Below are 17,103 nucleotides of genomic sequence, written 5' to 3' on the forward strand. Positions count from 1 at the left end.
TCAAGAGTCCATGGGCAGTGCATGATGAATGATATTCTACAGTTAGTTTCATCTGACCACCTGAAATATTGAGTCCAGATAGCTCATTTGATCAATCCATTAATTTGCTGTATGGACATAGTGAATCAGCTCAGACAGGAGCTGTAATGTGTAGGAACAGTTACAGAGGATTGCAATAAGAGTATTAAAGAATTGGTGAAAGAAAATGGGCCAATAAGTCTTCTTATTGTCCCCAAATTACTGCACTTAAAAGACTATAGAAAAATTATATATAACACTGAGGGTAATTCATTAACATAACCATACCATCCACTTGTCTTTTTTATGATGTGCGTGTACCATGTTTCACACAATGGGGCTCAGTTCCCGGGCCTCTAGGCACTCCTGTGGGATAAAATATAACAGTGCAGCTCATTCTATGTTCAGTTTTTCCCCATGTCCAGTTATCAATGCATGAAACCGCAATCCTGATCATTTTGCATTTCATTTCTTCAACTTTTAAATAAATAAATTCTGAGTTGGTAAAAAAAATTCTACAATTCGTCAGTGAGCAGATTTTATTAAAATCACTGCCAGCATGTCATACCACTGGGTTTGCCCTAAAACCGTGAACCCAAATCAGCCAAAATTATGTTTGGCTTCCACTCTACCATTTCTTATGCAAGCTCTGAACCAAAGGAAAACACTGGCTACCATAGTAGGGAATTGATTTCTTCAGTCAGGAAGGTGTGCATATTATCTGCTGTACTTGACCTGACGGGGTCAATCAAGTTGAAATTAGACACCATGGCTGCAGACCCATAGAAGCACTGCTCCACAGTCACAGAAGCTAGTACTTTTTACAAAGAATGATGTTAGTGGTCACAAATTAATGTTTGGTGACCTCACAATACTATATAGCTTCACTTTGCCTCCCAGTTCTGTTGTAATTAGGGTTTTAAACACCTCTAACATTCCTGCAAGTTAAGCACATCTCCAATTTATTGGTCATGACACAACATTAGCTAGGCAACAACTTTTACAAAAATATTTGAATGCTATTTCAGACTTACAAATATATAGACATCAGTTCTCTTCACTGGAAAATACAGAAATCTTATACAAGTCTCAAATCAGTGTTTTTATAAAAATAACAGGAACAGAGTGGAAATTTGTGGCCATCACTTACACTCCTGATTGTTCAATACACAGAAATATTAACACCGGTCCAAATGTTGTTTCACATAAAATATAAATATTTGGCACTTTGGTATTGTTTTCCACCGAGGATCTCAAAACCCTTACTAAGTGCTAGTGCATTGAGCCTGCCAACAATCTTGTGAAGGATTATTATCTTCATTTTACAGAAGTGAAAATGAGAAACAATGTTTAAATGGCAAGGAGACCAGGAAGTAAATTGAATATTTCATTACTCCTAGGCCTGTGCTTTAACTACTAGATTGTACTTCTTCTCTTAGCTGTGATTTTTTTCTTATTAAGTACAAAGAAATTCAGGCCGTTTCAAATGTAACATATTCCTATATATACTAGAAACTATTGTAACGTATTCAGAATTTCCTGGATGCTCCATTTTTAAAGGGCCAGATTCTGATAACCTAACCCAGAGTGACTAGTTACTTCATGAACAGTCCAATAGATGTCAATGTGTCATGTGCTGTTCAGTCGGAGAAAAGGTATCAGAATCTGGCTCAAAGTACAATTAGAATTGAACAGGAGTGAGTCTCTTTTCCTGTCACTGCAAATCAAGTGTAGCTGTTGAAGTAAAACTGGAGTGAAAGGAAGAGCAGGCTCTATAATTTTTAAGCAGTAAATTGTGAGTTAAGATGGGATTTTAAAAGGAACCTCTGTGTGTGTGTGTGTGTGTGTACACACATATGTACGTACTGCAGGGGGGTAAGAGTTAGGTATAAAACTCCTATTGAAAGTCATAGCCCTAAAGCCTTTTTGCCCCTTAAACAGTATCTTGGTAAATACTATGTTTTACAGGGGGAGATTAATTGAATCTCTCCTTGTTGAATGGTGACATCATGATAGAAGGCAGCTTAACTGTATACTGCTACAGTGTTCCACACACGGAGCTTTTAATCAGGGCGAGAGTTTAAAAGATCCTCATTATGCCCTAATAAATGACATTTTTAAATGTGCTGTCATAGCCAAATTAAAATACACAGTTCTATGAAACAAAATGTTTCTCTGTTTTATTATTAGAAATGTTGCTAATAAGTGGAAAAACACTATAGGCTCTACTCTTTCCCTTAACTAAGTCAATGGCAAAGCTCCCATTGAGTTCAATGGCAAAACTCCAGCTTCAGGTCCCCACCCCACCACCAATAGTTTTAACAGCAGCAGTATCAAGACTGTAATGTAATAATCATTTTTGTTAACACCTATCTGTCACTGGATCTTCACTTCCCATTTTGAAAGATTAAAGTTGTGATCCCCAGTATATGTGAGGTACAGATGAAATCTCATCATATGATTGAAAGTGGAATTGAAACATAACATTGCATAAGTAAAATGAATCATGATGGTGAGATCCTGTACCAGGCACTTACTCCTACATATGAAGAGAAGACATCTGACCTGTACCTGATCTAACTTTATCCTTGCTGGCAAAATAAATTGCAATTTAAAACTGTTTGTATTGCAAAAGGGGACCATCTACATCTCTGCATCAAGAATGCGTGTGTGAGAGAGATTTTAAATTAAAAAGTAAATATTTCAATGATGCATGGTTTGTGTTCCTCATCTGTCAGAACAAGTACTGAACGAAATACTATTACTCATAATGAGGGCTTTAGCCTTACCTTTGGATACCCTTAGTAACAGCTGCAATTGAGAACATTTTTAAATAGATTTGTTCCCTTAGATCATCTTAGATTTATGGCTTCTGAAGATTTTTATGAAGATTTAAAAGCAAACCAAAACAGTGAGATGGCATGTTTTTGAGTTAGAATTGCTCCTGAGAATTAAACACTCAATTGACCACGTTTAGGGAATTTACAATTATAAAACTAAGGGCTTTATAAAAACTCATGTCACAAATATCCTTTTAAAAACTTTAAATCCCAGGTTACTAAATTGTCAACATTTCAGTGTCTTTGGTTTCTAATGAATCAACTATTTTTAATCCAAATATGTCCATATTCACAAACTATCCTGCACACCGGCCCCAATCCTGCAAGGGAATGTGTGAGCATGCCCCTTTGTCTGTTTGGAGCCTCGTTTAATTCAGTGAGGTGCCATGCAGCCATAAGGGTCTTGCCAGGATTAGAGTCATAGCAAATCAGGGTTATGTATGTGCTGTACTGGAGCAGTGGCCTTAATTCCGAGTGGATGGGTCTCTTCTTAGTGTTGTTCTAATGCTTGAAATCTATTACTCTACCTCTTCCTTTTTCTTATATGTAGCTGTCTAAGCACTTTGACAATTCATACTTTGCCTCTGTATGCTACTCATTTCAGCCTTCTGAGTCAACACTTCAAAATAAACCAGTTCCATTCAAAACAGATTAATCAGACAAACTGCACTGTCATGTAAGTAAGGTTTTAACAATCTTAAAAGAAATATTTCTCTCCTCCCCCTTTTATCTTTGAAGGGGAAAAAATTAAATTAAAAGCAAACCCTACGTTCAGCACTCAGGTCACTGTGACACAAAGCAGCACAAGCCAGTAAATCTAATAAGGCTGACAATCTAGGCTTGGTCTGCCAGTATATCCACCGGCTTCTGAGCCACGCAAAATTGGGAAGGCTTTGGATATTGGCTCTGCGGCAGCAGGCTGACTTATCCAGAGGAAAGAAAGGTCAGCCTTCTGCCCAAGCGGGAAGGGGGAAGAAGAATCGCTGTTGTTCAGAGCTGTTATGGTGTATAGAGGAAGGAGAGTTAATGTAAGTGAGTTTCCTGCATTCGCCAGTTCTGGGACTGTTAACTTGTGGGACTCACTCTTTTGCAACACTGGGGAGTAGATGGATCTGGCTCAGTCAAATGGCCAGGGATACGTATTTATTTATGTGTCTGGCACCTATCCCAATTGTATTACCAACAGAGTTTACTTACAATGCACATCTACAAGCATAAAGCTTTCAATACACTAATTCAGCACACTAGGACACAGATGTTTACCTGCTATAAATGGATGCTTGTCCATTTGTTTTCATATACCATTTTACCCCAGCAAAGGATCTGTACCCACAAATCTCCAATTACTCTAATAATCTCTCTCCCTTCCTTCCTGCCCCCCCCCAAAAAAGCTGTCCTGACAGTGCTTACATCGCCAGTGATGCCTTCCTAGGGTCTATAATGCCTCTGCCGCCAAACTCACCCCTTTTCCCAAAAGCTGTGAATGCACCACCCCACTCACACAGGATATAGGACCTAGCAGAGGGCCTCCTGCCCCCCACTCTCAGCCACTGTTGCTTCCTGGGGCAGTAGGGGATTCACTACTGATAGTATTTGTTTCCTGCCTCTGGTTTATAGCCTCATCTGAGTCATTTCTATGCTTTTAGATTAGGACACACGAGAGCAACTAAACACTCAAGAGTTCTTAGCAGGTCTTTTGATGCCACAAATCCTCCATCTGGTGCAAAGTTTCCAGATTGATTTCAAGTTGAAAACCATGAAGTTAAGTTGCTGAGCCTTGTCCCACCACCTGCAGCGTGGATCCTGGCCCAACAAAGTTCTTTTTGGGAGGTAGGGAGGTTATCTGTTTTATCCAGCTGTATTAACTAATCACTGTGGCAGGTTTGTTTCCACAGTTTAAAGCAAGTGACAGAGAAGCCTCAATTAAAGAAGACTCCATTCAGTCTTCTGCTATTTAAAAGTACAGGCTCAGTTCTTAACTACACTTTTTAGACATGGAACTAGAAAATCTGCTTGCAATACAGCTCCAGGAACAGCTGAATAACAAAAATATCCAGGCTTAAGTTTATGGTGTCAGACCAGCAGGCCTGATCCAAAGCCCATTGAAATAACAACCATTGACTTGAATGGGCTCTCGATAAAGCCCAGATATAGCACACAGACTATACTTTCCTGGGTCATAGTCACTAAGAAAAAATAGGTCAGGTCTATGCGCCGTCTGTTCGGGGTCTTCTTGACCTTCTTGGATGATTCTGAGATAAACAGGTTCAGGTTATATGTAACAGAGAGGGCCAATTGGTGACACTGGGAAGTTGCTTATTTTTGCTCTTCAACACTTTGTTACAGCCTTCCAGTTGCAAACATAACTGCTTCTGTCAGGGCCAAGCAGTTTAAATTTCAAATCAATCATTTGTATAAAATATATATATGTGTGTATGCGCACATGCACAGAGAGAGAGAGAGAGATGGCTGCACTAAAAAAAGATGAAAAATTGCAGTAATGCTAAAATGACCCTAGAAGGTTGTTTTTCATTTGTTTTGTTTTTTTTAAAGATCAGTCTGAAGCAGCAGAGGATAATACTGAACGTCTCCGGAGAAGAAAACATATAGCAGATAGAACAGAAGAACATGCAAATGTATGTGAGAGACTTGGACTTAAACCCACTTTCCCAAATTTGCAGAAAACTAAATAATCATTGGGATTATGGTAGAAAGAGGGAAAGATTTGTGTAATTTGCAGAAAGAATCAGAAATTTCATGGTACAGTCCCCTCATAAGTGGGCAAGACTTTTAAAATGTATCCTGTCCATGTATGCTATTGCTCTACTGCTCATAGGGTGCCACACTTCACCCATAAGACTCTCCTGTTACTAGACTGCGCTGGAAAATTCAGCATGAGGAGATCCAGAATTGTGAGATCTTGTTTAAATACCATTTACACAATCATTAAACATGACAGTTTTAGAGATATTTGCAACTTGCAGGTCAAAAATGACCTTAATCTTAACCATCCATACAATGAAAAAGTTTATATAGACAACGCAAAGTCTCAGAAAATCCTACAGAAAGCTAAGTTTATTACTGTGCTTGCTGCTGGATTCCTGGACAGGTCTGTAGCTGATCAAGAGTTGCCGCACATTAGATCTGTACACTATGGAAAAACTTGTGTTCTGCTTACTGACACAATACAGTTGGAAGCAAAGACAGATGACAGTCTCAAACTAGGATAAAACAGCTTGAGGAATTACATGGGGATCAGGGCAGGAAAAGCTGTTTTGTCTATATGTAGATGATGCAGCACTGAATACAGGATTTCCAAAGGGTATGAAGGCCAAATTTAGACAGATTTGTCAGGTGGCTGTACACTGCAAAATATACAACTGTGAACATGCTGTTATGGACACTCTTTCCTGAGATTTAGATCTGAAAATGTTTTTTAGTTTGGAAAGCTTCTTTTGGAATTTACTGTTTATTCCCAAAAGATGATGGTAGCTTAAGCTCTTGCTGATGATAGCTTTGAGGCAAGTGTGAGCTATTTTGGAGGTACCTACCACATAAGGTGGGTTGCCACAGCACTGAAGGCAGTGATAAAAATGTTCGTTAAACTAGTACCCACTTGGAACATATTGCAGAAACTCAGTCAGAGATTTGTGTGGCCTGAATTTAGGGGCATTCTTAAGATCATATTCACCATTCCATATTGTAAATTCAAAGGTGGGATAGTTAGGATGATTTTCTGGCATGGCAAGGATGTGTGTTTGAATAGGTTACTGACAGTGAATAGAACTGGAGTACTTGTGGCACCTTAGAGACTAACCAATTTATTTGAGCATAATGAAAGCTTATGCTCAAATAAATTGGTTAGTCTCTAAGGTGCCACAAGTACTCCTTTTCTTTTTGAGAATACAGACTAACACGGCTGCTACTCTGAAACCTGACAGTGAATAGTGTATTTAGTGAATGAGAAATCTTGCCATACTGTTTTCAGGACCCGCAGCAATGGTCACCTTCCCAGAGAGCTTGCAGAAATGGTATTATTATGCAATGGATTAATGAGCAAGTGGGGTAAAGCATGTAGCCTGGGTACAAATGTAAACAGTGAATGCAAATACTACTAACAAAAAATCCACCATAATGCAAAACCAAAGAACTCTTGCAGCTTAAACCTATAATTTATTAAAATATAAATGCTATGAGGATCAGAGTTAAAGTCAGGCTGTGGTGGAAAAAAAAATCAAAATCACTTAGCTATAGACAGTCAAAATTTCAAATCTGGTCATTCAGAAAGAAAGTGACATTGTCCCAGCTTATCTAGGAACATTTCTCTGCATCCTGCTTGTTCTGTTTTTGTAACTATTTGGCTAGGGTTTTTTTCATCTTTATTCTCATTTTTACTGTAGCTTGCTCTCATGCACCTCTTGGAGGCCCCAGCCAATCAGCATGTCAACCCCTGGAAAAGGTATTTCTGGGAATTTTGGAGAAATAGGACACGGCTTCCAGGGGCAGATAAAATCACTAATGCTTTTGATGATTTGTAGTCTAATAGTTGGTTTTGTTTCCCCTTGAGCTATTCCTACATTGTTTGAACCTAACTGACTGAAGTGATCACGAGGCGTTTCATATCCATGTCAAAGAAAATATCACAGCAATTCTTCAGTAAAACATTTCACTCCCATTATAAAAGTTATGACATTCTCTTTGATTATATAAGGGTACTTTACTTGTACTCACAGCCACATTAGCCTCCTTTACAATTACTCCAGTTATAACAACTTGTCTTTGTAAACCTCAGAAAGGTCCACTGAATGGCATTATAATGAGACTGGTGTGTATCAAAGCTTCAGTAATCATTCTTTCCATTTATTTGATCTCTCTATAATTTGATTTTATTGGGTGTTTGAGTTATCCAGTTGCACATTAAGATCACCAAAGGCTGCAGTCATTAAACATTACTGAATGTTAAAGTAAGATATATTTAAAGCATCTAAAAGATACAGTAGGGGCTATATGGATTAAATTTAAAATCTGTAAGTTTAAAATGAGAGTTAAGTGGTTTAGCTTTACTGATAAGTGTCATACTGTTAAGGAGAAACAGAAATAACAGCAGGATATGTCCGTATATATTCTACTTTATACATTGGTTTCAGTAGGAGGAAAACACTGACATTTCCTTAATCCTTCCCATCTTTGAAGAGAATTGCTTCAGTTTTACTTTGGTATGGACACACACACACACACACACACACACACACACACACACACACTCTCACACAAAATGTTGTTGCCACTATGCTAACTACCTGTGAAGATACTGTACCACTATCAATCTAAACCTGGATACTGTACTTTGAAATGCTACTTCAGAGAGGCAGGTTAGTAAGTAAAAGGGGACATTTCCATAAGTAAATGTGGCTAATATACATTTTAATTTATTCAGACTTTAATATTTATACATATGCACACCCACCCACCCTCCCAATATATTAGAGTAAAAGTTTACTCCAGGTCACAGCAGAAATTTTCAAAGGAATAATATGAAAGAAAAAATGTACAAGGTAACTGTTCTTAGACAACTACAGATTCCGTTTGTTAAGTATTGTTCTTGTGAATTCCTAAGGAGCAACCTATTCCGGCGTACAAAACTTTTCTGATGACAAATATCAGTTGTGATTTTAACAGTAAAATAAATCAGGAGCGCACAATATGGACATCAAACTTACACAGTAAGGTGGTAGGTATGGTGAATAGAACAAATTCTCCTAAAGTCCTGACACTGCAAAATACTGACCAAAATAAACCGGAAAAAATCTGATCAAAATAAACAAACAAACAAACAAAAAAGGCACAAAAATTGTCTCTTCAGTAAGAGAAAAGACATTTCACTTTTTGTGAAAGAGAAGAGGTTTCACCATCCCTGCCAGAATCTTGGGTAGCTGGGCAGCAATCACTTCTGACATCATTTCCGGGAATTCGACGCTCAGTGCCCGGGACTGGAGAAATGTGTTCAGACAGAACAGATGGAGTTGTTTCACTATCTGGTTTTAATGAAATACAAACATGTGAGAATTTAGACTACTAATAATACATGACACATTTATCTAAATATGCCCAATGATTATTTTAAATATCTCACTCAATCAATGCCATTTTACATATGTCTGTCACCCATAAAATCATACTGTGCATAGTCTTGCCTTGCAAGCCAAAAGGTCTTTTCACTTCAACAGTCACGACCATATCTAAATGACCACTTCAGTGTATAAAAAATGGGGTAACACACTAACCCCACTGTAAAATATCCCCAGCTTCACTCAATGAACAGGACAGACAGTCCTCATTTAATATTTTTTTTATCCTCATTGTGAAAGATGTGGTCCCATGACTTATTCACTGCACACAACTCAACCCTGCTCTGAAAAGAGAATTATTAAATTCCTCATGGGCTTTTCTATAGTGCTCACCATTATAGTATCTAAATACTTCACTAATGTCAATTTATCTTCACAAAACCCCTGCAAGGTAAGAATGTGATATTGTTCCCCAGTTTACGGAACTGAGGCACAGAGATTAAGGCCAGAAGTGCCCACTAACTTTGAGTTCCCCTTTTGCGTGACCCAGAACAGGATTTTCCAAATGCTACAACGCAGCATTGCAGAGTGCTTCATGTGTTCAATGCACATACTGAACTTCAGTTGCAGCTGTGAGGGCTCAGCACTTCTACAAATCAGATCCCAAGGTATCAAGTTTGGCAGGCACAAAATGAGGAACACACAATTAGTGACCACCTGTGTAAAGTCTGGCTTAAGCGACTTGCCTAGCATCACAAAGAAACTGTGACAGAGGCAGGAACAGACTCCAGCTCTCCAGGACATCATTCAACTGTCTTAATGGTAAAACCACCCTTTCTTTACCTGCAAACCCCTGCCTCTCTCATTGCACACCTTCAAACTACTGCTGTGCGAATAATAGAATTTTTGGTTCTCTGGCATTTCCAATATAATAATTTCAGGTTGAAACGTTTTGTTTAGAGTTTGAGCATTTTGAACGTTTTTAAAATAAAATTAAAAACAATTTCTAAATGAAAAGTCATTTCTAATAAAAAAAAATCTAAATCTTTCTTTTAAAAAATGCCTAAACAAAATGTTTCTATTTTACTGGATTTCTGTAGGTTCTTTTCAACCAGAATAATTCAGCAAAATCTATTTGAGTTCACGAAAAGTTTTGATGTCAGCAAATCTGCATTTTCACCAAAAAAAGTTTTGATCTAATGATTTCGCTCAGCTCCACTTCCAACTTCTGCAGCAAATAAGGCAGGCAACAGCCTCCTTTACTACACAATCCTAATTCATTCCGAGAGCAGATCCATCCTGTGCATTGAATGAGGCAGGCATCCTGTGGAAAACATAGAATGTGACCTATAAAAAATATCAAGGGAATTAGTTAGGGAAGTGGACAGGACTGAAGAACTCAAGGATTTGAATGTGGAGGAGGCTTTGAATTACTTTAAGTAAAGTTGCAGAAGCTGTCTGAAGCCTGCATCTCAAACAAGGGGGAAAAGTTTGTAGGGAATGGTTGAGGATTAAGCTGGATGACCCAGCATCTCAAACAAGTGATTAAGAGAAAGCAGAAAACCTACACGGAATGGAAGATGGGAGGGATCAGCAAGGAAAACTACTTCTTGGAGGTCAGAAAGTGTAGGGATAAAGTGAGAACTGCCAAAAGCCGAGCAGAGTTGGACCTTGCCAAGGAAATTAAAATCAATAGTAAAAGATTCTATAGCCATATAAATAAGAAGTAAATAAGGAAAGAAGTGGGACTAAATATTGAGGATGTGGGGTGGAGATTAAAGATTATCTAGGCATGGCCCAACATCTAAACCAGGGATTGGCAACCTTCGGGCATGCGGCCCATCAGGGAAATCCGCTGGCGGGCCGGGCCGGTTTGTTTACCTGCAGTGTCCGCAGGTTCGGCCGACTGTAGCTCCCACTAGCTGCGGTTCGCCATTCCAGGCCAATGGGGGCTGCGGGAAGCGGCGCAGGTCCACCAGTGGATTTCCCTGATGGGCTGCGTGCCAAAGGTTGCCAATCCCTGATCTAAACAAATACTTTGCTTCAGTTTTTAATGAGGCTAATGAAAAGCCTGGGGTAGTGGCAGGGTTGCTAATGGCAATGAGGATACGGAGGTAGAAATGACCACATCCGAGGTGGAAGTCGAACTCAAACAGCTTAATGGGACTAAATCGGGGGGGCGGGGAGGGGGTGTTGCGGATAATCTCCATCCAAGAATATTAAAGGAACTGGCACATGAAATTGCAAACCCAATAGCAAGGATTTTTAATGCTTCTGGAAACTCGGGGGATCATATCATATGACTGGAGAATTGCTAATATAGTTCCTATTTTTAAGAAACAGGAGGAAAGTGATCCAGGAAACTACAGGCCTGTTAGTTTGACCTCAATTGTATGCAAGGTCTTGGAACAAATTTTGAAAGAGAAAGTAGTTCAGGACACAGAGGTGAACGGAAATTGGGATAAAATACAACATGGTTTTACAAAAGGTAGATCATGCCAGACCAACCTGATTTCCTTCTTTAAATGATAAATGATTTTTTAGACAAAGGAAACACAGTAGATCTCATCTACCTGGATTTCAGTAAGGCACTTGATACAGTTCCACCTGGGAAATTATTAGTTGCATTGGAGAAGATGGGGATCAATATGAGAACTGAAAGATTTTTCAGGAATTGATTAAAGGGGTGATTACAATGAGTCATACTGAAAGTGAACAGAAAGGCGGGAGGGAGGTTGCTAGTGGAGTTCCTCAGGGATTGGTCTTGGGATCAATTTTTATTTAACTTTTTTATTACTGACCTTGGCATAAAAAGTGAGATTGTACTAATAATATGTACGGGTGACACAAAGTTGGGAGGTATTGCCAATACGGAGGAGGACTCAAATATTATACAAGAAGATCTGGATGACTTTGTAAACTGGAGTAATAGAACTGGGATGAAATTTAGTAGTGCAAAGTGCAAGGTCATGCATTTAGGGACTAACAATAAGAATTTTTGCTATAAACTGGAGATTTATCAGTTGGAAGTGACAAAGGAGGAGAATGACCAATACACCCAGGTCTATCACAGGATGACTATGAGCCATCAATGTGATGCAGCCACGTAAAAGGCTAATTCAGTCCTAGGATGCATCAGACGAGGTATTTCCAGTAGAGACAGGGAAGTGTTAGTACCATTATACAAGGCACTGGTAAGACCCCATCTGGAATACTGTGTGCAACTTTGGACTCCCTTCCTTGCTTAAGAAAGATGAATTCAAACTGGAACAGGTGCAGAGAAGGATTACTATGATGAGCAGAGGAATGGAAAACCTACCTTACGAGAGGAGACTCAAAAAGCTTGGCTTGCTTAGCCTAACCAAAAGAAGGCTGAGGGGAGATATGATTGCTCTCTATGAATACATCAGAGGGATAAATACCAGGGAGGGAGAAGAGTTATTTAAGTTAAGTGCCAATGTGGACACAAGAACAAATGGATATAAACTGGCCATCAATAAATGTAGGCTCAAAATTAGGTTAAGGTTTCTAACCATCAGAGGAGTGAAGTTCTGGAACAGCTTTCCAAGGGGAGCAGTGGGGACAAAAAACCTAACTGGCTTCAAGACTGAGCTTGATAATTTATGGAGGGGACGGTATGATGGGACTGCCTACAATAGCATGTGGCCCGTCAGTGACTGCCAGTAGCAAAAATCCCCAGTGGCTGGAGATGGGACACTAAATGGGAAAGGCTCTGGGTTACTACAGAGAATTCTTTCCCAGCTATCTCTCTAGAAGGTCTTGCCCACATGCTCAGAGTCTAACTGATCACCATAGTTAGGGTCAAGAAGGAATTTTCTCCCAGGTCAGATTGGCAGAGACCCTGTGGGTTTTTCACCTTCCTCTGCAGCATGGGACATGTGTCACTTACAGCTTTAAACTATTGTAAATGGTGAATTATCTGTAACTTGAAGTCTTTAAATCATGACTTGAGGGCTTCAGTAATTCAGCCAAAGGCTAGGGGTCTATTTCAGGAGTGGGTGAGGTTCGGTGGCCTGCAATGTGCGGGAGGTCAGACTAGATGATCATGATGTCCCTTCTGACCTTAAAATCGATGAGTCTATGAGCCCATGTGCATAATAGCACAGGCAACTGTAATTCTGATATTTCCTAACTTTTGCATGCTTGACTTTCTGAGCTTAATAAAGTTCGTTTAATGTGTTTTTTGTGTGTGTAATTTCCTAGGTTTTAAAAACAGCAATTGAAAATACAGAAACTCCATCCTGGGGCATCACATTAACACCAACATGGTTCATTTTTCATGGTTGGAATGTTTAGATCCACAGCACAGACCTCTGCCACTTGAGCTAAGTGACAGCAGTAATAGGTTGTTATCCTATATGTGATCAAGCACAAGGCTCTCCATTCCAGGCTCGCGAGGGGAGCGTACTCTAGTGGGTATTGACTTTTCTGCCCACTTTCTATAAGTGCTATTTGCTATTGCTTCTCTGTCCCCTCCAGCCTGTCTGAATCCCAGTCTCCCACTCTTTCCCGTCTCTCCCTTTCCTCATACTCAGTCCCAGAGTTCTTGCCCAGTCAGCCTCAGGTCTCCCTCCTGGCTGCTCATCTGATCTGTCTGTCCCCTTCCCCTTCACTGGTTCCCAGTCTCAATCTTCCTTCCCAGGCTCCTCATTCAATCTCAGTCATTCCACCCACCCTCTCCCTGGCTCTTTATCCCAGTCTCTTTGCCAAGCCACTCCCAGTTTTCCCCCCTCCAACTCCTTGTCAACTGTTTCCCCTGCCCCCAGACCTCTATCCCCCTTCCACTGTGGCTAGTCCCCATCTCCTTGTCCTGCCAATGCCAACAGTCTCCCAGCTCCTCGTTGGATCACAGTTGCCCCCCATCATTCAACTGTTTCCCAGTCCCTGATGTCCCTCCTGTTTCCTTCACTGGCTCCCACTCCCAGTCTCCTCGCTTCTCCCAACCTCAGTCTCCTTGTCCAACTAGCCCCAGCCTCCCACTGCACCCTTCCCTTTTTGAGTCCCAGCTTGCCCTCTCCCTGGAGACTCCCAAGGAGCTTGAGAGGCGGAGACTGGAGCTGAAGGCTGCCAGGGGAGGAAGAAGAAAACTGTGACGAAGAGTTGGGTTTGGAGGAAGACTGGGAGCTGGGGGTAGGAAATGTGGGTCAGGATGAGAACTGGTTTGGACAAGGAGCTGGGGTTGGGACTAAAAGAGGCAATGAGACTGGGAACAAGGAACTACAAGGTAGGGAAAACTGGGAATGGCTGGGAAAGCAGATGGGGACTGGGGACTTTCTGGGTGAGGAGAGTGGGACTGGCAGCTAGGAGAGGGGAAGAGACAGGACTGGAACAGGGAGAGGTTGGAGGAGAAGAAGGGGTGAAACTTGGGGGAAATGGGCAGAAGAATCTGTAGCCACTAGACACACTCCCCTCCAGAGACTGGACGGGAACTCAAGATTCCTGAGTCTCATCATTTCTCTGCTGTCAGCAAATATCTGTGAAACTCACTGGCAACATGTGTGTGTCCCATCCTCCTCTAGTGTTGGTCCACAGAGAATGACAACCTACTAATGCTTTTAGTTAGTCACTTTGCTCAAGTGGCAGAGGTCTCTGAAGTGGGTATAAAAATTCCAACGCTACTGATGAACCACACTGATGTCAATAATATCACAACAGAATTTCTGTTTTTTTTCATTTGGCTTTTTAAAAACTTAGGAAATTACACACAAAAATCCATGTTAAAAGAACATTGTTAAGGTTGCAAAGTCAAAGATTGAAAAATTAGAAAATAGAATAATTAAGGCAGAGGTCCTATGGAAAAAATTGTATGTGATCATGTAATTAAAGACTGCATTGTAATAAATATGCACAATGAGGCCAAATTAAGGTTGCTCTCACAAGCAACCTTAATACTGGCATTTCCTATTGTTTGAGTATGCCTTTGAAACCTTTATAATATTCTTTTTATGGGGTTTTTTTGGTCTGTAATGTATAGAAATACACGTACCACAGCTCTGAACTAATTTTAAGAGAAATATAAAAAATGAATTGGCATTTTAAATATATGTTTCCCATACAATTAAATCCTCTATAAATAAAAATGTGAACATCTGGTTAATTTTGCATTGATTTTTGCCCTGACGATGTGGCCAACTTTGCCTGGACACCACAAACATCCCAATATATGTATATATTTTTTAAATTGACTTTAAGGAATGGTTCTTGTTTCTGGCATAAACCTGTGCCCCCCCCCCCGAGAAACAAACTTACATCATGCATGGAGTCCATAAGTTTTGTAAGCTGATAGAAACGTTGTGAGCTGGCCACAACTCCTTTCTGCCGCAAACCAATTGCCTTGACCAGTTCTCGAATATAACTTGCTCTCATCTCATCAAACTGGCTTTGACTTCTCAGACCTTCCAAAGGAACTAAAGAGAAAAGAATAATCTTGATTGTTGTACTATATTATGAAGACAACAACGGAGGAAGAATTTATATGGTATATATACTGTAATGTTTGTTTAATTATTTTATCTTGGACTATAGACTTTTTCCTGTTAGTCAGTGAAGTGCAGAAATGGTGATCTGACACAGGCAGGTGGATACATTAGTCAGAATCAGTCACTTACGTTGGTTTCTGGTATCCTGGCACTGGGTCACAGATATGGAAAATCTGCCAGAGGTGGTGGTGAAAGTGATGTAAAATGACTGAAATCCTCCCTCTGCAATAAAGTCATTTGTGACTAGAGAGGCAGGGGCATGGACAGGGCAACAAGGAGATGCACTGATTAGCATATCCCCGGTGATGTCTCAGGAAGGTGTAATACAAAAGCATTATTCAGTATTTTGCAGGAGACAACTATGCAAAATAAAAAAAGAGCAAACATTCCCAATAGGGCAACGGTTTAAAACTTTCCATCTTCCTAACATTCAATGAAAATTATAAGCCAAAACATCAGCTACTTCTGAATTTCAGAAGTACAGGTTTTGAAAGATCTGTTGCATTTAGGCATGTTTTCTTTGACTGTAAACAAGTATATATCACAATTTCATCCTGGAAAGAGAATAGAGAGTTGAATATTATAAAAAAGAGGCCAAATTCATCCCTGATGCAACTCCATTAAAGCAACTGGAGTTACACTAGGGATGAATTTTGCCCAATGGTTGACTCTAGCTGAATGTTTGTTTCTTAGATTACTATTTTTCAAATCATTTTAACATTCATATCGTCTAAATTTAATCGTTGATGTTTACATCTTAATGGTGTGACTGGAATGTGGTGGGGGACAGCTCACACTTTTGTGAGAGATGGGTCAGATGACCCAACAGGTCTTTTCCATCTCTTACTTGTATGCTGCCTTTGTTTAGCTAGACAGACTTTTCAGCAAGGCTGTGTTAACAGGGCAGAAGCAGACTGGAAACCAATATACTCTGTTCAACAGGGGGGGAAAAAGCTTTCTAAAAATGGAAATTTAGCTTTTTTGCAGAAAAATGCCGAATATAAAGTTGTAGAAAGACAACCATATAGAGGCTGTCGTTTTCACTCCTGCAACTGTTTCCGGCAATACTAATGTAGACTGTCCTCTGGATTCTAAACATCTATTAAACATATACAGTATTCTGTTGCTGAGGAAAGATCTTTTAAGAAAAGTCTACGCTTATGCAAACACTAGTCAAGTTGAACACAGGTGTCACACACTGAGCACAGGAGTCACAAGCAAAGGTACATGAGGGAATAAGCCTTCAATTAATATTTTTCTTGGCACTTGGAGGAACCAAGCAACATACTACAGGAGTCTATCCTGTCACCCCTATGGTTCAGTGTCGGTGTCAGGCTCCTGGGGAGCCAAGTCTCAAAAATACTTTCCATAAGAGTTCTGAAAATAGTTTTTGTCCTATGTTAGTAGCTAAATCATTTTCAGCACTGGATCAGGGAATTCATTACTGACAAATGAGGTCAGCAACAGATTACTTTCTTAGCATACATAGGCAGAGAACTTCACCCAGATGCTCACCTACCTGGAAAGTGGAAGACCAATGAGCAAACTGGAACCTGGAAAGGTGCTTTGTAGCTGGGATCAGATTAGAGGTGGTGGGCCAAATTTAGTTCTGAACAGACAGCTGAAGTCAGTGGAGTTGCCCGGTCTTACACCTGGGGTAAATTTGCCCATCTTTGT

The 17,103-nt window shown here is 40.0% G+C and overlaps 1 protein-coding gene across 1 annotated transcript in view; it reads right to left on the reverse strand.

Annotated features, from left to right (window-relative positions):
• Positions 1-8,365: 8,365 nt before the first annotated feature.
• The window catches only part of PGR (progesterone receptor), a 52,294-nt gene continuing 43,556 nt past the window's right edge, over positions 8,366-17,103 (reverse strand). The window contains exons 7-8 of the mRNA XM_074957093.1: positions 15,197-15,354; positions 8,366-8,893 (exon numbers count right to left, since the gene is read on the reverse strand). Coding sequence (XP_074813194.1) covers positions 8,738-8,893; positions 15,197-15,354 — 314 coding nt within the window. The 3' untranslated portion in view covers positions 8,366-8,737. The remainder of the gene's footprint in view (positions 8,894-15,196; positions 15,355-17,103) is intronic.

Source organism: Natator depressus, chromosome 1 (assembly GCF_965152275.1).
Source record: "Natator depressus isolate rNatDep1 chromosome 1, rNatDep2.hap1, whole genome shotgun sequence".
Lineage (NCBI taxonomy): Eukaryota > Metazoa > Chordata > Testudines > Cheloniidae > Natator > Natator depressus.